The 24,452-nt window shown below is 40.3% G+C and overlaps 2 protein-coding genes across 2 annotated transcripts; both read right to left on the bottom strand.

Moving 5' to 3' along the window:
* On the bottom strand, nucleotides 13,927-22,863 carry LOC109712109 (pentatricopeptide repeat-containing protein At5g24830-like). The gene is made up of 5 exons (XM_020235537.1): nucleotides 22,811-22,863; nucleotides 21,939-22,713; nucleotides 21,738-21,851; nucleotides 21,213-21,625; nucleotides 13,927-14,452 (listed from the first exon to the last, which is right to left on the bottom strand). Exons 1-5 carry the CDS (start codon nucleotides 22,861-22,863, stop codon nucleotides 13,927-13,929), a joined length of 1,881 nt encoding a protein of 626 aa, XP_020091126.1.
* Nucleotides 23,268-24,126, bottom strand: LOC109711228. Its single transcript, XM_020234168.1, has 3 exons — nucleotides 23,977-24,126; nucleotides 23,736-23,875; nucleotides 23,268-23,592 (listed from the first exon to the last, which is right to left on the bottom strand). The coding sequence occupies exons 1-3, from the start codon at nucleotides 23,980-23,982 to the stop codon at nucleotides 23,280-23,282; spliced, it is 459 nt and encodes a 152-aa protein (XP_020089757.1). The 5' UTR covers nucleotides 23,983-24,126; the 3' UTR covers nucleotides 23,268-23,279.

The following is a 24,452-nucleotide window of genomic DNA, read 5'->3' as shown; positions in this document are numbered from 1 at the left end:
CTTCGTGTTACCATCTCCATCCTATAACTACTGTTGTTTGGCACGTCTTTTCCATAACCTTTCTTCGTCTTTAAGAATTATACAGAGATGAGCCTTGAGGGTCTTTCCTCTCTCTTGTAGCTCCAACGTCAATAAGGTTTTCTCCTCTAGTTCGTCAATCTTTCATATCTCTTGCATAATATTATCTTTAGACTTTAGAATGCTATAGAAGTTTGATGCGCACCATCTTTTAATCTGCTTCTGATAATATCGGAGTTTAGTGGTAAAAGAGAGGGGCGTTGAATTATTCCGCTGTATTCCCCCCACGACATAGATACACTCTTGATGAAGTCTTTATTACGTAACCAAACTTCTTCCATTCTGAATAGCTTACGCTTGATTTTTCTTCCAGTTTATAGCAGAATGGGACAGTGGTCAGAAGTAATTATAAGAACTGCCTACACTTCAAAAAGGGAAAATTGTTGATCCCATTCGGTCAAAACAAGGAACCGATCAAGTTTGGCAAGGGTTGGGCGATTCCACATATTCGACCAAGTGAAAGCTTGGTGTTTGCAGTAAAATAATACTTATATAGGATGAAACAATCCTAATCATAATAAAAAAACGATTAGATTCGAGTTCATATAATCCAAATAGGTCTCGTGTTAACCATTAAATTTTTGGGCCAATAATTATAGTTCAAATATTCAATAGGCTTATTCATAAATGTGAGTTGGTGGGCCTTATGAAAGCCCATGCAAATAAATAAAAGGGGGCCTCATTCCAGCCCATTAAATATTATCATTTGGACCCAATAAATTAAAGTGGGCCTGATCAACGACGGCTCACATCCACATCCTATAAAATATCTGTTCGAAATTCGATTTCAAATCACAACCCATTCAAAATTCGATTTCGAATTTGGAATTCTCAACTAATTCCCAAATTATCCTCCAACAACCCATTCAAAATTCAATTTCGAATTCCCAACCAATTTCTAAAATATCCTCCAACCATCCAACAACCCATTCAAAATTCGATTTCGAATTTCGAATTCCCAACCAATTCCCAAAATACCCTCCAACCATCCAACAACCCATTCAAAATTCGATTTCGAATTTCGAATTCCCAACCAATTCCCAAAATACCCTCCAACCATCCAACAACCCATTCAAAATTCGATTTCGAATTTCGAATTCCTAACCAATTTCCAAAATACCCTCCAACCATCCAACAACACATTCAAAATTTGATTTCAAATTTCGAATTTCCAACCAACTCCCAAAATATCTTCCAACCACCCCCCAACCTATTCAAAATTCGATTTCGAATTTCGAATTCCTAACCAATTCCCAAAATATCTTCCAACCATCCAACAACCCATTCAAAATTCAATTTCGAATTTTAAATTTCCAACTAACTCCCAAAATATTTTCCACAACCTATTCAAAATTCGATTTCGAATTTCGAATCAATTCCCAAAATATCTTCCAACCATCTAACAACCCATTCAAAATTTGATTTCGAATTTTGAATTTCCAACCAATCCCAAATATCTTTCGACCAACCACAACAAACTATTCAAAATTTAATTTCGAATTTTGAATCCCTCAAAATATCTCTCACCACCCCTCCCATTATAAATACGAGAATCGAGATCAATACGGGGAACGAGACGATAGACGAAGAAGAGGAAAAAGAAAAGATTGCTACACACGTTCCGACGTACAAAAAAAATTCAAAGGAGGAGAGATCGACAAGCCGCGGAAAGGAGGAAAGATCGCCGAGCCACGAAAAGAAGGAGAGATCACCGAATCGCGGAAAGAATGAGAGATCAGCTGCGGAAAGGAGGAGAGATCGCCGAGCCGCTTCATCCGATCTGTCATCTAATCAACAGGTAAAAAAAAAAAAAGAAGAAGAAAATGAAGAAGAAAAAAAGAAAACATAATAAAAAAAAGAAAAAAAGAAAGAAAAAGAAAAAAGAGCTCTTTTCTTCCTCCCTCCTTTTTTTTTTTTTTTCTTTTTGGTCCTGCTGTCGTAGTCATCTATATAGTCTAGATGACTTCGATGGGAGAGTGGAGGGGAGCCAATGGCTTCTCGTTTCTTCGGACCTCTCAATACCCCATTCGAAGTCGTTGATGATGGAATGGGTGATCTACATTGCCGCGACCACCCCCAGCATCGCCGGTTTGATACTTTCGAAAGAAGAGGGGAGGGGAATCTTTGATTTCCCGTTTCTTTGGACTCTTCAACATTTCTTCGAAAATATCAAATCAAATCCGATGGTCGAACAGATCCACGCCACCGTCATCAACTTCACCGACGACATCTACAGCATTACCGGTTTGATACTTTCGAAAGAAGAGGGGAGGGGAATCTTTGATTCCCCGTTTCTTCGGACCCTTCAATATTTCTTCGAAAATGTCAAATCAAATCCGACGGCCAAACAAATCCGCACTACTGTCATCAACTTCATCGACATCATCTACAACACCGACGGTTTGATACTTTCGAAATAAGAAGGGAGGGCAATCTTTGATTCCCTATTTCTTCGGACCCTTCAACATTTCTTCGAAAATGTCAAATCAAATTCGATGGCCGAACAGATCCACGCCACCGTCATCAACTTCGTTGACGTCATCTGCTGTATCGCAAGAAGAGGGGAGGGGAATCTTTGATTCCCCGTTTCTTCGAACCCAAATCAAAATTAAAACAGGAATTTCTTCGGACCCCAAATTAGAATCAAAACGAAAATTTCTTCAGACCCCAAATCAAATCCAATTGGAGAATCAAACGGGAATTTCTTCGGACCCCAAATCAAATTGGAAAATCAAATCTAAATTGGAGAATCAAACGAAAATTTCTTCGTACCCTAAATCAAATCCAATCGGAGAATCAAACGGGGATTCCTTCGGACCCCAAATCAAATTGAAAAATCAAATCTAAATTGGAGAATCAAACAGGAATTTCTTCGGATCCCAAATCAAATCCAATTGGAGAATCAAACGGAGATTTCTTTGGATCCGAAATCAAATTGAAAAAATCAAATCCAAATTGGAGAATCAAACGGGGATTTCTTCGGACCCCAAATCAAATCCAATTGGAGAATCAAATGGAAATTTCTTCAGACCCCAAATCAAATTGAAAAATCAAATCCAAATCGAAATTGGGGATTTCTTCGGACCCCAAATCAAATTGAAAAATCAAAACGGAAATTTCTTCGGACCCCAAATCCAAATCGAAATCAAAAGGGCATTTCTTCGGACCCCAAATCAAACCAAAATCAAAAAGAAATTTCTTCGGATCCGAATCAAGTTGCAAAATCAAAAGAGGATTGCCTCGAACACGAAATAGAATTGAAAAGAAAATCAAGTTCACATAAGAACCCAAACCGAATCAAGTTCACATAAGAACCCAAACCAAACCAAGTCCACATACAAACCCAAACCAAACCAAAATCCAAATAAAATCCGAACTCAAATCCAAACCAAATCAAATCCAAACCCAAACCAAATCCAAACCAAATCAAATCCAAACCCAAACCAAACCCAAACCAAACCAAAACCCAAATAACACCCAAAATCCAAATCCAAACTAAGTCCAAATAAACCCAAACCCAAAACCAAATACAGTCCACAAATAAAACCCAAGCCCAAAACCCAAATTAAATCCAAACCCAAACGAAACGAAAACCCAAATAAAACCCAAAACCCAAATCCGAACCAAGTCCAAATAAAACCCAAAACTCAAATCCAATCCAGTCCACAAATAACCCTAAATCCAAATCCAATCACAAATAGAACCCAAACCCGACTTCCAACTTGGATTCATACCCAAGTTCATAAACCAAATCCCATAAACCATGAACCAAGTTCATGAAGCTTATCCAAGTTCGTGAACCAAATACCACGAACCATACCTGTCACGCCCCGAGCCCGATCCTTTTGGCCGGTTCGAGAGCGTCGAACAGACGCCGAATGGACAGAGCCTCCCCTGTCCGCCCAAGGCTCAACAACAAGTATCAATAGAGTAACAATTTGCATAAGTGGAAGCATACACAATGACTTGCACGAGGGCAAGCAATAGCCAATAGTGAAAGTAATAAACTATACTTAGGAAATCAATTACAATTTTGCATAATTTCTTCTCTTTTACATTGCATGATCTCAATATAAATTCTTGCATTTAAACATAAACTCTTTTACATCATTCATTTAACCTGTTCATAATAGTGTAATCATCAAGATACAAAAGATGATGTATAAGTAGAGGGTCTGCGACTACAAAATGATAACCACTCGGGAAGTCTCTAACTAGAGTGCGATGCCCTTACCGCGATCGTCAGCCGGCTCGCTCGGTCCCGGCTTTGTGGAAATAGGAGTGTGAAAACTACAACAAAGTTTCAGTGGATTCGGCAACCAACCACGCCGACTATCCCACTAGGTCTAATAAGACATAATAAAATAGAGGAAAGAAAGTAACCAACTAACAAATACAACTAATTTGCCTGAACAATATAAAATGCGATGTTCGATATAATGCTCATGATGAATGCAGGATCACAATTTCTTTACCCAATCTCTTGGCTAACCCGTAGGTTTCGCCCTCAACAAACTCACCAATCCAAAATCCTAATAACCTGGGAGATACCCGCTACAATCCGATAGGACCGTCCTCTGGGGAGATACCCGCTACAACCCAGTGATGTCAACTCCGAAGCACATCGCCCAAGGGGGAGCTACCACCCTCGAGCAAGAACTAAAGGTGAGTACGATCAATCCTACATTGAGGATTCCAAATTCAATCCATTCCTTAACTTTAAAGAAGACCATGCTCAAATGACCCTTAACTCTAAAGTTGAAATGTCATAATGTCTCAATCATTCTTTTCTTTGCATTCTTTACTATCACTAGTGTCATATACACTACTAAGTTCTTGTACTCATGCCACCCTTGTTTTCTAAGTACTATGTTCTTGTTCTCGTGCCAAATGCCACACTTATTTTCTAAGTGTTCTAGACTCAACAATGCCACTCGTTAGATCTATGTTATAGTGTCACTTTTGTTTACTAACCCTTTTAGGTTCTTGTCACATTCATGCATACATAAGGATTATCATTCTCACATTCTTACAAGTATTTAACATGCATTTGAATTTACATCATGCTATAAAAAGTTCACAATTTAACCCTATTATACAAAATGCTCAAATATGTACATATGCTCAAGACATGACACTTAGACATAAAGAAATTTTCGAGGTCCTTGGAATGCACCACCCACCTTAGAAGGTTGAGAGGATGCTACGGTGAATTTCTTAGAATTTTTGAAGCTTTACTTTTTCACCTGTGGCAAAACGAAGCCGAATTAGGCTTTTTATCAATAACTCCATCTAAACCTTTTCGTAACGTTAAACGGAGTTGTCCCACGCGTTGTGAATATCCCAAATTAGGTTTCTATAAGGTCAATTTGCCTAAAAAACACTCGGAGGCAAAAGCCCCAAATTTGGTGGCCTAATGTCATTATTAGCAAACTCATAGGTTTTGATCTCTAAAACAAGCAAAAGAGAGCTTGTCTAGCCTCTAGGAGCTCATCTAAGGCCAACTAAGCTATTCCTAGGGCATCGAAAATGAACCCTAGAAGCTCACCATGAGAGGACCTTGAGCTTCCATGGATTTTCATGGAGCTCAAGCCTCAAGAGGTGTTCTAAATATAGAAGAAGCTCCAAAACCTAAGTTTCTTGGGAGAAATCCAAACCCTAGCCTAGGTTTTCATGAAAACCATACCTTGGCCGAAAGCTCTCCAAGGTCCTTCTTGTTGGAGAGCTTCTAGACCCACCAAATCCACCAAAAATCCCTCCTCAAGCTCCTTCTTCTTCTTCTTCTCCAAGCTCTAGAGCTAGGATTCTAGAGAGAAGAAGAGAGGAAAATAAAAGGAGTGAGAGTGAAGAGGTTGGCTGCTGTGAGGGAGAGAGGGTTGGGCCATATAAGGTGTTGTGACAATTGCATTTAAGCCCTCGCACTTTATCTCCAGTGCACTTCCCAGGCTGGGCATTTTTCGCAGTGAGAGACCGGTCTCCAAGACTCGGGAACGGTCCCCGAGAACTTCTCTCGCGGACTGCGCAGGCTGCGCGCGGTGCAACCGGTCTCCCTCAATGGAACCGGTCTCTGGGGACTGGTCTCTCTTCGCAGGGACCGGTTCCCGAGAGCTGATTTTTCAAGACTTAGCTGATTTCTCAGCCTCCCTGCTGCCTATGCGTTCGGGGACCGGTCTCTCCCACCAGGGACCGGTCCCCGAGAACACAAAACCTGCAGTTTGCAAATTTTGATTTCCAAAAGCTCTCGAAGATCCCCAGTAATGCATCTTTGCATTATTTGACGCCTTCGGCCTCTCCGAAGTCTACCAACCTCGCACTTTGGTCAATTTGGCCAAGGTTCGAATTTAATTACCGAGGTTTCGGTATGTTACAATACCCAAGTCCCATAAACCATGAATCAAGTTCATGAACCATATCCAAATCCCATGAACCATACCAAAGTTTATGAACCAAATCTCATTAACCACAAATCAAACCCCATAAATCAAACCATACCAAGTTCATCATAAACCTCTTTACTCTAGCATATATACCTAGAGTAAAAATTAAATATCGATTACCCCTAATACATGTACTTAGGGTTAAGACAACCCCACCCGCCTTAGCACATATACTAAGGCAAAACATTTCCAAATCGACGGAGTTCTAAATTATATACTTAGAATTCGATCAAATGATATCAAGTTCATTCGAACTCTAACACATATACTTAGAGTTCATCCGACTAACCCTAACACATATCCTTAGGGTCTAGTCAACCTTTTGCTCTAATACATATACCTAGAGTGGAGGTCAAACCAAGCTCGACTCGTCCTAACACGTACACTTAGGGCCTAGTCAGCCTTTTGCTCTAACACATCTACCTAGAGTGAAATCCATACGCGATCGAGCTCTAATACATATACTTAGAGCTTATGCAAATCAAATCCGACGAAGCCTAACATAATATCTCAGGGCTTAGTCAGATCTTCAATCCAGCATATATAACTAGAGTGAAAAATATATTAAACTCGGTTAATTCTGATACATACACACAGAAATTAGCCACTCTCTACTTTCGGGTAATATCAAATCCGACCTACCTCAATACATATACTTGGGGTTTAGTCACTCTAAGACATATACTAAGAGCCAATTAGACTTTAATACATAGAGTTTAATATCGACTACGTCTTAACACATATACTTAGGACCTAGTCAATTTCAAATTCAACTGAATCCTAATACATATACTTAGGATTCAATAAACCAAGATACGATTCATTCAATTCCATCTATAAAGGTCTCTTAATCGAAGGTACCCCAATCTACAGGGGGTAATTAACAATAGATGCTTGTATCTATTGGAAGCCATGGACCCGCAATACCTGATACCCACATACATATAAATACCAATCTGAATTATGAATACTATCCCACGGTCAAAATCCATCGACCGTGCGAGGTGCGTCATTCGTGGTGGCAGACACTTGGTTCTTCATCAGCAAGTCCATAACCTCAAGATATTGAATTAGGTCATTAAACACATTCGATACTTTCACATTCCAGGTTTTACCCTTGCGTTCCGTTTGGCTTCTAGTGAAATTGAAATTCCCGCAGATGACCTAACAACCTTCACAACGTCTTGGGCCAATTCATCACAGAACTTCTCTTTACCTCCTAGGTTGGAGGACCGTAAACATTGGTGATATAAAAACAAGCACCACTTTGAGGATGCAAGAGTCTGATGATAATGAAAAATTGCTTCCAATAAACTTTACTATAGGAAAACACTTGGGAGTTCCAACACGTCAAAAGGCTGCCAGATGCCCCTATAGCTTCAATCAACTAAAATTTATCGAAAAACAACCCACAGAAGCTATGTAGAAAAGAAAGAGAACGAGAGCTAATTTTCATTTCTTATAAACAAACAACCGCTTTTTTGAGCGTAGACACCACGCATTTCACGACACATCTTTTATAGAGATCGCCAAGTCCCTTGACGTTCCAACGACAGACTTTAAACATAACCAAAAAAAAGAAAACGACAACATATCCAAATTAGATATCAGAGAGAAACTACCGTCTCAGGCACGGCCTTGGAGAAAGGCCTCAAAATGCTTGTGCATCGGAGTTGGAAAGTAGGACCCTACATTTTTTTGCTCTTCTTTACAATTTTCTTACTCCCATAATTGTGGAGGCCTTCCAGTCCACCAGTCCCTGAGTCTTCCCGAAGCACGATTTTTCTTGAAATAGCTTTCTGAGTTATAGAACCCGATGATGCATTAGCTAGTTTAGGACTCGAGCATCTAACAGTTTGGGCTCCGGGAGTGCGTTCGGGCGGCGACGAAACCATCTGAACCCCAAGGTCTGATTCCACAAGGCTTATATTGAAGTCTTCTTGTTGATACAACACATCAATAGCAAGCTTGGAGTATGACAAACTAAACGGTCCATCAATCCCCAACACATTGTCAGGTACAGTTTTTTAAAAAATATTAGCTCTAATGGCGACCAAGTGGTTCATGGATCCAAGCCATGAATAGAAACCGTAGTCAAATGAGAGGTTCGGAATCATCAACATAAGTGCATGTGTAAAGTTCTCCGCCAGGATAGCATAAGCTCTATTGAAAAAGTCAAATCCATCCACCAGTCCCCTCCCTAAAACGTCAGCGTGCACCATAAGGCTAGATCCAAGGATGGAAAAAAATAAAGCCCTAAGGTCCTCACTTATCCCAAGACGAAAAGAACCATAAGATAACTCCATCCTCAGCTTCATATATATATGTACCTCGAAGGACGAGCCCCCTTTCTTCTATCTAAATCCTTTGTAAACCTCAGCATACCTAGCCTTAAAGTAAAGGGATAATACAGCTCCATCAAAGTAACTATATTTAAAAAAATGTCCCCAAATGGTGAAAGGCTCGGTCATCCCAATCTGCTCCTCTTGAATAAGTTTCTGCAGGCATGCCTCGTTAGTCGCCATCTCAGGGAGTGAGCGAGTGATGACTGTTGGAGCGCTTGTGGTAATGCCCGAATCGAGGGAGACTGGCGCTGCGCCCCTAGGATACGGCGAGGCCCTCGACATTCCAACGGCGAAGTCCGGAGAAGCACCAGCTGCCTGGAAGCTCTGGGCAGCGGGTATAGAGCATACAAAATTAAGGATTCTGAGCATCAGCTTGCCATGTGTGATTACGAGGGTGGCGCACACAGGCATGGCACGTGGAGTGGGACACGGTACAGTGCAGGTACAGTGTGGCACTAAGTCTGGAAGGTCCAAGTATGCAGTCTAAGCCACCCTCCATCTTTTCCAATCGTTGACTGAACTCTTCGATCTGTACCCATCGGGTTCGGCATCGAGGTTCTCTATTTTCACGTCACCCCTGTCAACGAGCTCTCCTCTAGGGCCGTGGTGCTCCAGCGCTTGATTATAGGTGAATGCGTCATTAGCTCTCCCCGGCGGGGGAGGTGGCTGGGGTTGAGCATCAATACCACCATCCTTTTCCCAACTATCGAGTGTGACCATGATGGGGAACAACTCTTCCAACCAAGATTAAAGGCACGTTCTAGAGGATATCCGTCAAATCGTGAACAGCAACACGACATCGGTAGGCCCTCAGATCGATCATAGATTTGGAGGGTTCATCAGCCAACAGAAACCGCCCAAAACCACTGACAATCGCAGCCACTCTGAGGATTGACTAGCATTCAAACAGGAGGTTGATCAATTTTATTCATGCCTTGAAGGGGAGTCTATGTGGAGTAGTGTCCCGATTCTACCCCCACTCGAAGCAATTCATCCAAACCTCTCCAGTGTAATAATTTGCCTCCTTATAAGTCTCTCTACCGAAAACCACTATGGCAGAAATAGTACGAAGTCATAGTCCCTGTGTCGCGCCACCACAAAATCAGTCGGGTAACCTCCAAACCGATCCGCTAGAGTATTGGCAATTGTCTGCTGAAGAGAGCATCCAAGGTTCACCGTGGCAATCCAGCTTGCTGTTTGCGAGCTAGCTCGTGTTTGGCTCGAAATGAGCTCGAGATCGGCTAGTAAACGAGCCAAACACGAATTGAATTTTTTAGCTTGTTTAATAAACGAACCGAACACGAGCTGGAGTCAGCTCGCTCGTGTTCAACTCGATAACAGCTCGAAATACATATATTTTATATTTATATAATTTATATATNATTTATTTGATGGGAAGCGGATATGGTTTTGAATATGAATATAAAAAATAAAAATCCGATGAACATAAATTTGGATAAATTTGGATATGAATTTTGACTATACCTGACGCAAACTCAAACTCGACCCGAATCCGACCCAAAATTGAATTTATTTTACATTACATATATATATATATATCAAAATTTGATATTATATTTACATTTATATTTTAAAATTTTAAATTTAATATAATATATTTTGAAATATTGAAAAGAGAAATAATTGTTTCGGTTTCAAATTTTCAAGTTCGAGTTCGGATTCGTGTTTTATATTTTTGGTCATGCTCAAGTTTGGATATGAATTTTTAAAATCCGTCAGGTTCGGGTTCTAATTCGGTTTTCGGATTTGGAGTCGGGTTCGGATCTGGATTTTTGAAAATCCGCTCCGAATCCGACCCGTTGACATTCCTATTCGCAGCCCTAGCCATTGAGCGACAACCTCATTTTGTGATATCAAACTATTGGAATTGAGATGGCAGCGAAAACTTGTAGATTAGATAGTCAACGTATCTAAAAATCAAAATAAGATTAGGTTGTTTGTTTCACTAGCCTTTTTTAATTGCCCTTGTCTCAATGCTTTTGAATCTTTCATGTAGTTTTTTGGAAAAACTTTAAAACCCCCCCTGTGGTTTCGTAGTTTCTCACTTTACCCCCTTGTGGTTTAAAATGTATCAAATTGCCCTCCTGTGGTTTCGTTTTTATCTTTTCGGTAGCTTTTTTGTTAATATTTCATTAAATTATATACAAAAAACTTCAGATATCCATCTAGATTTATCAAATATTTACTTTAGTACCCTTTAATTTTAATCACTGATTTAAGAAAAAAACATAATGAAATTGATAAGAAAAAGAGAAAAAAAAAATACAGGGGGGCAAATTGATATATTTTAAACCACAGAAGGGTAAAGTGAGAAACTACGAAACTACAGGGAATTTTTGAAGTTTTTCCAAAAATTATATATGAGGCAACGCACGATTCTCGGCGTGCACATAATTAAGGCCTGAGGTGGGTTAACTTCTCGAGGCGATGACGTGGAGACAAGTGGGGACCACAGTTAACTAGCCGAGCTCTGATTGGTCCCCGGTGGGTAGGGGTGGCAATTCAGCTTGCTGTTCGCGAGCCAGCTCGTGTTCGGCTCGAAATAAGCTCGAGATCGGCTCGCTCGTTTAGTAAACGAGCCGAACACGAGCTGGGGTCAGCTCGCTTGTGTTCGGCTCAACTCGAATACATATATTTTATATTTATTTTTATTATTTAATTTTAGCAAAATAAAAATATAAATGCGAGCTTAATTATAAAAAAACTCATTTATATGTAAAGTTTCAACTATTAGATCAAAGTCTAATTGATAAGATTTTATAAATTTATTTTTATATATATTTAATCTAATTTTTTTAATTTATTGTTCGTTGGCTAGCTCGTGAGCCAGCTCGTGTTCGGCTCGTTAATAAACGAGCCGAACACGAGCTAAATTTTTCGGCTCGATACTTTAACGACCTAGCTCGTGTTCGGCTCGTTTACACCCCTAGCTGGACGATATCTACAAGAATGGCATTTTGTCGAAGCTCCCTACGAAGGAACGACGACCCGTACAGATGGGACACGTCCGCATGTGCGATGAGCTCTCAGCATATTGTCGCAACATCCAAGAGGCTTAAGATTGCACAAAAAAGCCTTGTGTTTGATTCTGAAACACCGGAAGCACCTGACCGGATCTTGACAATCAAGCACTTTATGACCAGAGCCCAGGCATCTAAAACACTTGCTGGCGAAGTTACGTCGCTCTTCGCTCTCAGCTATCTGAAGGTCAACCTTGGTGTAAGCAGGCTGGAGAGTGGTGAAGGTTGGGGGCACAGCTGGGGACAAGAGTACCCCTTTATAGGATTTCCTACTCCCTCCTTCAGTGGGTGTAAATGCAGCTTCCCAGGTTGCTCCTGCCCCACCTTTACAGCTTCGAATCCCTCAAAAACGTTTTTTGATTGATGATTATCATTAATACCTCCATTATGATTACTCCTTTTGGTGCGGCCATTGACGCAGTGAAAGGGGGCTCTCTCTAAGCAAGCTGGGTGAGAGTGCCAGCTCCTGCAGAGTTACACCACGCAATAAATAATCCACCAACGTGATCTGTCCACTCCTTACTTTTCGATACCTGAAGCCTGTGGAGAAAGCCCCTAAGCCTATGAAATTGTCTCACTATATCAGGCTCCAGTAGATTATCCGCACACCCATTATTACGACGATCTATCTCGGATAAGACCAACGTCTCCTCTCTACCTACCGAATCCTTCCCTCACTACGGCTATACTCTTTTCGTGTAGGATCCTTTCGGTATCCACTTCCAACCACTCATCCGCCCAGTGCCAGAGTTGGTGAAGCCCTTGGGTATCCACTGTCTCCTCGTTACCATCATTGGGACTATTCGTTCTTTAGGTGGTAAATGCCTTTGAGTGTTTTTTATTTTTGAAGGTTGATTTTGATAATGGAGAGGGCATGAAAAGGTCCATAAAAAAGGTCTAAAATGTATTGGTGGCACCATATCATTTATACGACGCTTCATTTTCCAAGAGATCACCCATTCTAGAATTATTGTAGCCCTAATACGTCTAGTCCTCTTAATCTCTTAGGCCTACCCACCGCTCAAAATGTTATAGCCAGGTTAAGATGTCTAACAATAGAACTATTCGAAATCTTAGGGGTATCACATTCCTCCCCTCTTTAAGTCCTGATGCCTTTTTAGACTCAAATACACTCATAAACACCAGGTGATGTGAGATTCGTTTTGCTAGCCTTAGCAAGACCCTGTGGGGAGCCACGCTCTACCTACAACGGTAGTCAACCGAAGAGCTACGCTCTACTCGGTAGATGACCCTAACTCTCATCACACATTTTCGGTTGGTGATTGGCTCTGAGACCAACTACGATGCCCTACTTCCCAAAGGGTCACCCATCTTAGGACTACTCTAGCCTTATCATGCTTAACTCTTTTAACTTCTTGGGCTTACCCACCGTCCAAAATGATATAACCAGATTAAGATATTTAGCCCTATTATATATCATATATAAGATAATTCCAAATCTTATGGGTGTCAATTCCTCTCCCACTTTAAGTCATAATGTACTACAAGAATTAATATTTTTAACGACCATATATTAACGACAGGAGTTGATTTTGGTCGTTAAAAATGCACAAATCGTTATTCCCACCCAATAGATGGATCTTTAACGACCAATATTATTTTCGCCGTTTTAGATGATGTTAATCCCGCCGTTAATAGTGTAAATTTGGCTTCTTCTTTTTTCTTTTCGTTTACCGCAATTTTTTTGCAACCTTTCCCACGCAACCTCTTTCTTGACTCACTCATTCACAGAGTCACACCCCCTCTGTCTGTTCTTTCTATCTCTCTCTCTCTCTGGCACCTCCCCAAACCCTTGCTCCTCTTCACCTACCCCATTTCCCTCTTTCCCATTCAGAGTCACCCCATCTCTCTCTGTTACTTTTTCTCTCTCTCTCTCTCTCTCTCTCTCTCTCTCTCTCTCGCCCTCTCCCCAAACCCTTTGCTCCTTTTCACTTTCCCACTTTTCCTCCTTTTCCCAAAGTAATCCCGCACCCCACGCGCTCGCGAGCGACGGCGGCATGCGAGCTAGCGACGGCGTGCGCGACAAAAAGCGGATCTCGGACGCGTGCCTCTGTCTTCTTTCGGTGGCTGCTCCTCCTTCCCGCTGACTGCTCTCCCTCTGCCAGATGCTGCGCTCCTCCCGCTCCTGGGCCGTGTCTGCTGAGATGCCCTCCCCCCTTCAAACTCTAGCGCGTGTGTTTCGGTGCCACTCCCATTGCTCGGGTGCGCCCCTCCCACCTTTCCCCCGCTCTCAGGCCCTCGCTCAGCCCCGCCCCGCAACCCCCAACGCCACCCACCTACCTCAGCATCGCCCTCACCACCCACCCGCTCAACCTCACCTCGCCCCCCGCCCTCGCCCCCACCCGAGCTCCCCCCCTGCACGCTCAGTCCCCGCTTGAGGTCCCCCCCGGCGTTCAACCCCGCACCTCCCTCCCCAGGGAAGCACCTCTGCTCTACCTCCCATTCTCCGGGGAAGGACTCCTGCTCCACGAAACCCCCACCCCCCGCGCTCGCGCCGCGCTGAGGCCCATTCTTCTTATGATTCCTAATCCTATTCATTGAACAAATTGTTTCGTAAAACAGAGAAATTTTATAAAGTAGTGAAGCTAAAATGGGAAAATTGGTGCTTAGTCCATTAATTTATGAATATATTTCGATGTGGTTTTTGCAATTTTTTGATTCATTGTATAAGCTCAAATGCAGTATACAGTTTGAGGATAATGAAGAATGTTGGCGGTTCTTTTTCGTTCATCAGCAGTTTAATGAATTTTGATATGTTGGCCATGAAATCTAAAGTAGGTTGTTATATTATTTACTATTTTACGGTTTGTTCTCTTATTTACTTTAATTTTGCCCTAATTGAGCAGATGTTCGTGATTCATTATAATTAGCTACATTAATTCTTTTGGCTTGTTGTTTGGATACATCTAATTATTAAATGTTGTAATCATTAGACCTGTCATTCACTTTTTGAGGGAAACAACAACAATTGCTTGGTAAAGTGTATTCTACATTTGGTGAAAGTGTTACTTGTAATTTGCTTCTCGTACTTGCAGGAAGATGAAGAGCTAAGAATTTTCAATAAATAGATCGAAGAAGATAGGATAATTATAATATCAAGAAGTAACCTTATTGAACTGCACAAGGTTTGGACTTACACGGTTGTCATTACTAATTATGGATGCATAAGCATGCTATGACAAATCAGTATGTTTTGCTTTCCTTGTCTATAATTGCTACTAGCTATTAATTTTGTTTTGCTCATGTAGGTGATGGAAGAAACTGAGCTGTCATGTAGATTTGTTGCATGTAAAGCCTGATGATGATATCTTGACTAGGCAAAGTAAGGTTCATAATTTTGAGCATTTGATATGGAGCTAATACTTTTAGCGATAACACTTTAAACCCTTGATTCTTTAGACATGCTCATGAAAATTTGAGGTTAGGAGCAGAAGCTTCTGGCTATCAAGCTTTGGGCTAATAGACGTCTATAGCTCTTCCTACCAGAACTTAAATTAATGAGCTCTCTTTTTTGTCTCTAAGCGGACCCTTTTTGAAAAAATGGTGATAGTCGTTGACTATATATGTAATGGTGATATTTAGTACTTTGTTTTCTTTTTGGTGAATGTTGACTATGTATGTAATGGTGTGATGGAAACTATATATGATGTTATGGAATTGAAACTATATGTAATAGATGAATGTTTTGGACAAAAATATGAATATTGTGGATGCTAATTACTTCAATTGTTAATGAAGTTTTATTATACATCTAAAAATTGTGGATTTGTTGTCAGCTTGTTTATATATGTGTGTGTATATATGTATTTATATTATTGTGTATGCAAAGTATTTATGTGATTAAAAATAATAATTGGTTAAAAATAAATTATGATCTCAAATGCAATATGTATATTATTAACGACGGGAAAAGTGGTCGTTGTTACATAATCTTCTTTTATACTTGTGAAATGCTTTTAACGACGGAATATGTAGTCGTTAGTTATAATAACGACAAAAAGTTTGGTCGTTATTAACACAATGAATAGGATAATTATACTTTTCATAATCTCTGTTACGATGGTAAAATTGGTCGTTATTATAAAATGGAGTAGTTACTAATGTAACTAAATAACGACGACAAAAGATTTGGTCGTTAGTACTCTATAACGACGACAAAAGATTTGGTCGTTAGTACTCTATAACGACCGGCAGTTCATTTTGGCCATAACTGTTTTTAACGAAGGAATTAGCTTTTACGACGGGTCACGACGGTTAAATTGTTTGTCGTTATTTCATATTAACGACGGAAGTATGTGTTTATAACGACGGTTTATCCTTTCGTTAAATGAAGTATTTCTTGTAGTGACGTATTATTAAGTTTAAACACACTCACAAATAATAGGCAATGCAAGACTTGTTTTGCTAGCCTTAGTCGACCTTGTAGGAAGCCGCACTCCACCTACAATAGCTGTCAATTGGAGAGCCGCACTCTACCCACCGAATAACCCAAATTAGCTCAGACTTATTTCACTCTTCCAAGTGGTGATTGGCTCTAACACCAAATATAACAACTTGATATGTTAACAATAATAACTCGTTGGGCCAAACTATCGGCCCAAAATGCTTTTAACCCAATTGTTATTATTAGAGTTCATGGTCTCTTATATACCCAATCAGAATCAGATTCCCATTTGATGCGACATTATTAGATTTCACAGACTTCTCTCGTTTAGACCTTGACATCCTCGTCAGCCCACACAGCCTAAATCACCAAGCGATATGAGGCCTACCTCCATCTCACACTTCCGGCTGGTGAACCAGCTTCGATACCAAACTATGATGCCTCACTTCTCCGAGGGTCACCTATCTTAGAACTACTTTAGCCCTAGCATACTTAACAATCTTGAATCTTAGCTATCACTCAAAATACTATAATCGAGTTAAAATGTTTGACCCGATTTATCTCACATATAGGACTATTCCAAATGTTATAGGTGTCACAATTTATATCCCGATCCAATCAAATTATGTCCCTAAATTTTACCTATTGTCATGCCTCAGGCCACAACAGAAGCTTAACTCAGACAGATGCACGGAACCACCGTATGCACAAGTACGTCCTTGTGCACATGAAACGTCAATAACCAACTAATTTTTCCAACTTTTATGCAACATTTTACATGGGATAATATATTTTTTTTACATGATTGTAGAATAGTAGAATATATCTATTAACCTATATGAATTTTCAATATTTTTTACCACGTGGTAAGTTGTCCTTCACCCTTACCAATATGTGACCCTCCCCATTCCCTTCATCAACTTTTAATTGATGTATTTAATTAATATATTTAAATGGTCCTACTATCAAACTTCTAATTAATACATCTAAATAGTTCTACTGCCATCTACAATTCTCACATCCCTCTCATTAATTCGTTATGATCCTTCCCCTTCCCTCCACTAGACTTTTAATTAACACATCCAAATGATCCACTGCTATTTACAATCTGCATCTCTTTATCTCTAATTAATTAATCAATTTTTTATCCCTCATCTTTTTCTATATATCATGGCCTTCCTCCCGCCCTCCCTTACTAATGTGTGCCCTATCTCGCCCCCTCTACCAGGGCCGCACGGATCGTCGTCATCTTCACTATCACCGTCGTCGGAGAAGGCATCGTCGATCCCATCCCCGCCACTAATAGTGATGGGGCTTTGGTGATTGTGGCAAGTGAGGTACATATATGTGAGAATGTTTGATATTTTCTTATTATTAATTACTCTTATAGTTTCTATTTGCAGCGAAGCGCAGGCTCCTTCACTAGTATATAAATGATAGTAAAATATATATTTAAATGAGTAAAATGACTATTTTATAGGGGATAACATTTTTTTTTTTTATAGTGCACTAACAAAACCTAACTAAAGGATATTGTCACCCCCGGGACCCAGCGGAAGCCCGCCCGGCACGTGCCCAAACCCGCCATATGTCTAAAACATACAAGGCGTCTAATATAAAACAATAAGTAAGGCAATAGAAGAAGAACATCTAAGAGTATCAAAGCGAAGTGTATCTAGAGGCTACAATAAGGGAAAAGAACATAAGCCAAATCTACTAGATAAAACTATAAAGTAATACAATAGGAGTCCCAAATACAAGTGCTAAAAGTAGGTACATAGGTGGTCTCTATACATGGTACAAAACCTCTCTCACACAAAAACACAAAAAGAAGAGAGTAACCACTTAGGAGCAGAAGCGAGCTCCTCTCTATCTAGCTAGGCGACACCCTTGCCGCGATCCCGTGCCTCCGCCGGTCCCGGGCGTGAGAACTATTAAATAATAGTTCTCAGTGGGCAATTACTGACTTCAGTGAAATGCGCCACTAGGCCCAAAAGCTACAAAAATGGGTCAGTAAACAAGTATAAGTACGAGCGATAAGTACAACGAGTAAATAAACAAGAATGCTTGCTACCACAAGATATCACTACTTAGCATGATTTTGCTCAAGTAATAAAAGGCTACACTAGCATGAATGTACCAAAATATCACTAGTATGATGTCCACAAGCTAAATAGTAAAGATGTCATTGTTTACTATTCTAGTCAATGCCCACATGGCATGATGAATGCTTAAAGTCAAATCTGAAGAGACCCGCTCGAAGGCTGTTTGGCCCTGTGCCGAGCCTAATGGCCCCGTGGTAGTCAACATCCCCACTCTATGAATGAGCCATTCCCACAGCAATCCACTTCGGCGCCCAATCCCGCACGGCGAATAGATATCGCGATGGCAATCTCCGAAGTGCCGGCTTGTAGGGAGCAACCCTCACAAACATGTGCGAATGAGCACAATGGCAAGTAACCAAAAGATCCGTCTTAAGTACCAAGTCCTCATGTCTAACAACATAGAATACGTCACATCTCTCATAGGCCTATCTCTATGTCATCATGTCTCTAATATGGAATATAAAAGATGTCAATGGCCTTTTATTAAGTCTCAGATAACAGTTTCATAGTTTGCTAATCTAAGTGCCCTTTATGACACTTTTGGTCTCTATGTCCAAGCATAATAATTATGTTCATGAATGCATAATTCTAATCATTTTCATCGTACGAGACAAGTACCCAACTCGCAAAGAGAACCACTTCCCACATGCATGCTAAAAACCCAGAATACCCTACTATATAGAGTGAAAATTTCATGATACATAAGGCATGCATTTTAAGTGTTTTAAAATTCACATAAATTCTATTTAGCATGGATTTGATGTCAAATTGAGATTACGACAAGTACAATATGCATAGAGGTCATTTTGCCCCATTTTCATGTAGTCAAACCCACCACAACTCTTGCAACTCTTCGTAAGCTCCGACGAAGATGTCCACTAGTCTCCTAGCACCCTAAAGATGTAGGAACAAGAGTCAAACGGACCTTATGAACAATACAAAGCTCAATCATTAACCATCTCAAGCTAAGGTGGAGAAAAACTCACCAAGTGTAAAGGAAGCTCTCTCGATCTCCAAATGGGAGTTAGAGTCATTCAAATCCAACCTAAACCAAGGCTCTAAACCCATCAATTATATCTCAAAGCCCTCAAATCGAAAATTTTCAAAATAAATCCTAAAATCCAAATCTAGGGTTTTATCTAGTAAAAAGCTCCAAGACTAGGATCTAGAGAAGAGAAACTAGCCACATACCTCTAGAATGCTCCAAACCAAGCTCAAAACCCTCAAGGATTGGAGTTTGATCCTCCACAAAGCTTTAAGTCCAAGCTCCAAGCCTCCAATAGTGAAAAAAGAGAGAAAGGGTTGATGCTCCAAGCTCCCTCAAGCAAGCTCTTCCTATCCTTCTTCTTTTTCCTCTTCTTCTTCTCTTTCTAGAGGTGTGAGAGAGTGAGAAGTGAGGGAAAGAGAGAGGGGAAATGGCTCTAAAAGCCCTCTAAAGCAACAAAATCCAGTTAGGTCCCTCAACAATCCAACCTGTGCACTGCCCGGGTCTGGGCAATTTTCGCCCAGAGGGACCGGTCTCTCCCAGCTGGGACCGATCCTTCAGGACTCTCCCGCAGAACACGCTCTCGGGAACCGGTCTCTCCCTGCCAGGGACCGGTTGCCTCAAGTCTGCCGGAACACTGTTCCGGGGGGACCGGCCTCTCCCACTAGGGACCGGTCCCCGAGAGTAAAAACTCTCAGAATTTAACCAAAATCCAGAATTTCAAACTTTTAGGTCAGAATACCATCTACGACCCTCCACCAAGTGTGGAAAGCTCAGAATCCAAGTCAAGCACTCGAACCTCGCAATTTGCACAGGTCCAGTGTATTACATTCACACCCGAACCAAACGAAGCCTAAGCATATTTTAAGAATAGCAAAGTTTTAGAAAGATTTTTTTCATTTCACTTTAGAAGGATAAATAAAAGTTGGGAACTTTTATAGGGACCTATAAGCATTTGTGTTATTTTTATCAACTCTTACTACTGTAGACAAAAACTTTTAAATTTTGAACATAACTATACTAGCTATTGGGATCATGAATTAATCAAGATTCAATCTTAAAAGAAGCTAGACCCTAGGCAGCTGCCACTCATGAAATATAGAGAAATTAATCAAATCGGGCGAATTTTATTGATTAAATTATATTGAAATTCAGCAGCTTAAAACTAACTTTACTGATTTTATTTTCCGTAGATTGGTCTTATAAAAAGTAAAGCTCGAATTACACCTACTTAATTTAGTTTTAAAATTAGTATTTTTATAATTAAGTATAATATCGGAATAATAATATATATATTTTCTATCATAGTTTGAGGACCAACGGTGCAATTTAGCCAAGAAAAAAAAAAAAACCCCTCAAGTTTCATACCACCAAGATTATAAATCATGTTCAATAGCCATGGCATGTACCTCTCATAATTTTGAAGTTAGTCTTTTTTTTTTAGAGAGAGAAAGGTAGTATGCTACCCGATTCATTTATTTCTTTTAGAAATAAACTTCGCTGGATGTGAATCAACTAGAATTCGAGCTTGGGACCACAGATACCAACCACCAAGCCCTTTGCCACTTGCGCTAAGGACGGTCGGTAATTTTGAAACTAGCTGATATCTAGAATCTTTCATTTCGAACTTCGCAATCCCGAGATAACCCGATTAGGTGGAAGCTCCTAATTTCATAAGTATCCATATGCCATGCTCAGTAGCTGCATTTCCTTGACAGCGCATTTCAGTTTCAAAAGAGGCTCTTTGTGAACAAATCATTGAAGTTAACCGATCTCTTTACATCTAGGCCCCATAAATCTATGCATGTGATCATACACTTGACTTGCTTCAAAGTAATAGCCATTCTTCTTCAGCGCTTTAAACAATGACTTGTACATTCTGTAGCTGCCTAACAGACCCTTTCTGGTCATTTCCTCATAGAGCTCTAATGCTTCTAAAAGTTTTCCCATCTTGGAGTATATAGTTACGAAAATTTGAAATGGCACATGGTCAACAGCTAATTCCGATTTCTCCACCTTGTTAAACAGATCTATGGCTTCCCACACTTTTCCCTTCGAGCAAAGGCCTCTAATTAACACTGTGAAAGTGACAATATCAGGTTGATAACCCCTATTCAGCATTTCTCGAAGCAATTGCCTAGCAAAATATATATAACCGGCACTACATGCACCAGTGATCAACAAATTACACGTAACTACATCAGGAAAAAGCCCCTCAGCAAGCATCTCCTGCTTAAGCAAAAATGCAGGCATAAAATTCTCCTATTTTACTTGAGCATGAATAAGAGCGTTGTATGTATAGACATTTAGAGATACACCATTTGAGACCATCATTCCGAACATCTCCAATCCTCGCATAGCCATTTATAACAAGATTCCATATTTGAGGTTTAGGGACTGATGAGTTAATTAACATGTTATTTAAGAACTCTGCTGCTTTAAGAACGTCGCCATGCTGGCAAAGACAATGAATTACCAACTTATGTGAAATTTCATCTGGCGTAATACTAGCAAGTGACATTTGGGTGTAAATCTCACATGCCTCATCAATTTTCCCTTCTTTCGACAAGCCATATAAAAGAGTATTAAAGGTCACTAAGTCAGGTAAAAAACCTTTCTCGAACATCTCAGAAATGTATCTATATGCGTACTTTATGTCCTGCCCCAAACTGAATCCATTAATTATTACGTTGTAAGCTATTTGATCAGTACAAATGCGCCTAGTCAACATTTCGTTCCAATGTTCAAGAGCCCGTGCCATGTCCCCAGCCCTAAAATAGCCATCAATGAGTGTTGTTGAAGTGATCAAATTTGTAGCTTTGTGATCATTTAAAATATCAGACAAAAGCTTCTTGGCGTCATCCAATAAACCCTTATTGCAAAGGGCATGAACAAGTATGTTACAAGTGACTCTATTTGGCCTAACTCCCCTTTCTGCCATGGAAGACACAAGACAAAGAGCTCTATCCACGGTGCTCCAATGGCAATACCCATTAATGAGCGTATTGTATGTCACAGTATTGGGCGACAGACGGAAACTTGGCATGAGATTAAGAAGCCAAGTGGCAGTCGACAGGTCGCCATTCTTACAAAGCCCATTCACAAGGATATTACAAGTAAAAAGGTCCGGATACACACACTTCCCAGGTAAATCACGAAGAAGGTGGAGTGCAACCCCAACTTTCCCTTCTACACATAAACCCCTAATCAATTCACATCTTTTGGGACGAGAATTTAGTTCAGAACTATCCTCTGAACTCGACACATTAATGACACCATCATACAACTTACATCTTCCAACAATAGTTATGCTTTCCCTGTAAAGACAAGAGACAAAGCTAGGATATGAGAACTGGCGTTATGGCTATCCATTTATCGACTGTGCAGCATAACCCTACTAAATTCTGGACAAACCTGCTAGCTATTTTCAACAATGAGCTATTTGCATGTATGAACATATTATTCATTGAAAATATGTAAATATAGAATGGAAAAGACGGGAGAACAGCAGGACTACCATGATCTTTTGCAACTGTCTAATTTGGGCAAAATTTTGATATAGGCTAAATCACATTTAGGATCAATTAGTGGAAATTATGAATTCTGAAGGTGAAAACTTCCCTCATTTCACTCAACTGACTATTTGGCCTGGCTTCTAGAACAACTTCACTCAAGAAGCGGGAAAGACATGTCCGGTGAACAAGAAAGCTAGAGTTTTTGGTTGTGCCCCATAAGCGGATGAAATGTGAAGTTTTGACCCTAAAAAATCAGAATCTCCAATTTGAAGTACAAGCTTCTAGCGGGGCTGCAGCAAGAAAGTGTTTGGGAGTTTCTAGTTTAAATGTTAGAACAATTCTACTTAACCACCAAGTTCGCAAAAGCTCTAGTCAGGCCAAACAGGCCATAAACTCTTATATATTGCGGTTTTAACAAACATTTCCAAACACAATAATCCGATAATATCAAAAACATACATGCATAGCGTACGAACACACGTCAACTTTTTCAACCGCTCCATCGTCTCAATGAGGACCAAATCCAACACATTGAAAACAGCAGGTGGATCGCCGCCATCTTCTCCAGAGCTACGGTGGAGTTCCCTATCGAAGAACCAGCTACCGGCATTGATCCGATAAGGTTCCTCGGCATCAATTACGGGGCTTACTGCCACATTTCTCGATTGCTCATTAGCTCGACTGATCCGAGTGCATCAACAAAAACAAGCCAAAACGAATTCGTAACCAAGTAGAACGCAGGATACGGATCAAATTACAATGATAGCAACAAATACTAAATAAAGGTGGGATTTTTAACACAGGAATCAGAGATTTAGGGCCACCTATACTGATCATCGAATTCAAATCCTTGAGAAAGGATTCGATTGAAGAAGTCGCCGATGCCGCGGAAGAGGGGCTGCGTGCGGAGATCGGAGGTGAGGATGCGAATGAGGTGGTGGAGCTTCGCGCCCGCGAGGATCGACTGAGATAGAGGAGAAGAAATGGTCAGAAATTGAGAAAAATAGTGCGAAAAATCGGGAAAAAAATATAGAAAAAAAAAAGGAAGAGGAATCGAGAGCTCACCACCATCTGAGGAATGATTTAGGGTTACAATTTGAGAATTGAATCGGCGTATTTGGATTCAAGGGAGAGGAACGGGAGCCGGGAGCTCTCGATGAAACCCTAACCCTAGGAAGCTCAGAAGTTGAGTGAGAACGACACATAGCGTTAAAAAAAAATAAATAAATAAAAAAAAACAAGAAAAACACATTTCTGCAGACATTTTTGTTTATATAAAAATATGGCCAATTTGTATAAAAAATTTACTTATTGTGGACTTTTGCAAAACCGGGCACCTTTTTTGTTTTTGCAGATTCGGTCCGCTTTTTCAGCAAACCGACCAAAATATCCTTATACATTTTTCTCTTTCCTCTTTCTCTCTCCTCTTCGTTTCTCTCGTTCTTTTTTCTTTGTCTTCCCAGAGAGCGGCGGAGACGGAGCGGAGGCGCTTATACCTTTTTCTCTCTCCTCTTTTTTCTCTCGTTCTTTTTTTTCTTTCT

This window comes from Ananas comosus, linkage group 6, assembly GCF_001540865.1.
Source record: "Ananas comosus cultivar F153 linkage group 6, ASM154086v1, whole genome shotgun sequence".
NCBI lineage: Eukaryota > Viridiplantae > Streptophyta > Magnoliopsida > Poales > Bromeliaceae > Ananas > Ananas comosus.
This window is presented reverse-complemented; position numbering and strand designations above follow the sequence as displayed.

Bases quoted from the DNA above. Each gene is read 5' to 3' on its own strand.
- LOC109712109 (XM_020235537.1), bottom strand. From the start codon at position 22,863: ATGAATAATATGTTCATACATGCAAATAGCTCATTGTTGAAAATAGCT. The intron at 22,714-22,810 runs GTTTGTCCAGAA...TTGTCTTTACAG, and splicing joins TTGTTGAAAATAGCTAGCAG to GGAAAGCATAACTATTGTTG. The intron at 14,453-21,212 runs GTATGATCACAT...TTCAATGAATAG, and splicing joins TACTTTGAAGCAAGTCAAGT to GATTAGGAATCATAAGAAGA.
- LOC109711228 (XM_020234168.1), bottom strand. The intron at 23,593-23,735 runs GTGGCCCTAAAT...CACTCGGATCAG, and splicing joins GAATTCGATGATCAGTATAG to TCGAGCTAATGAGCAATCGA.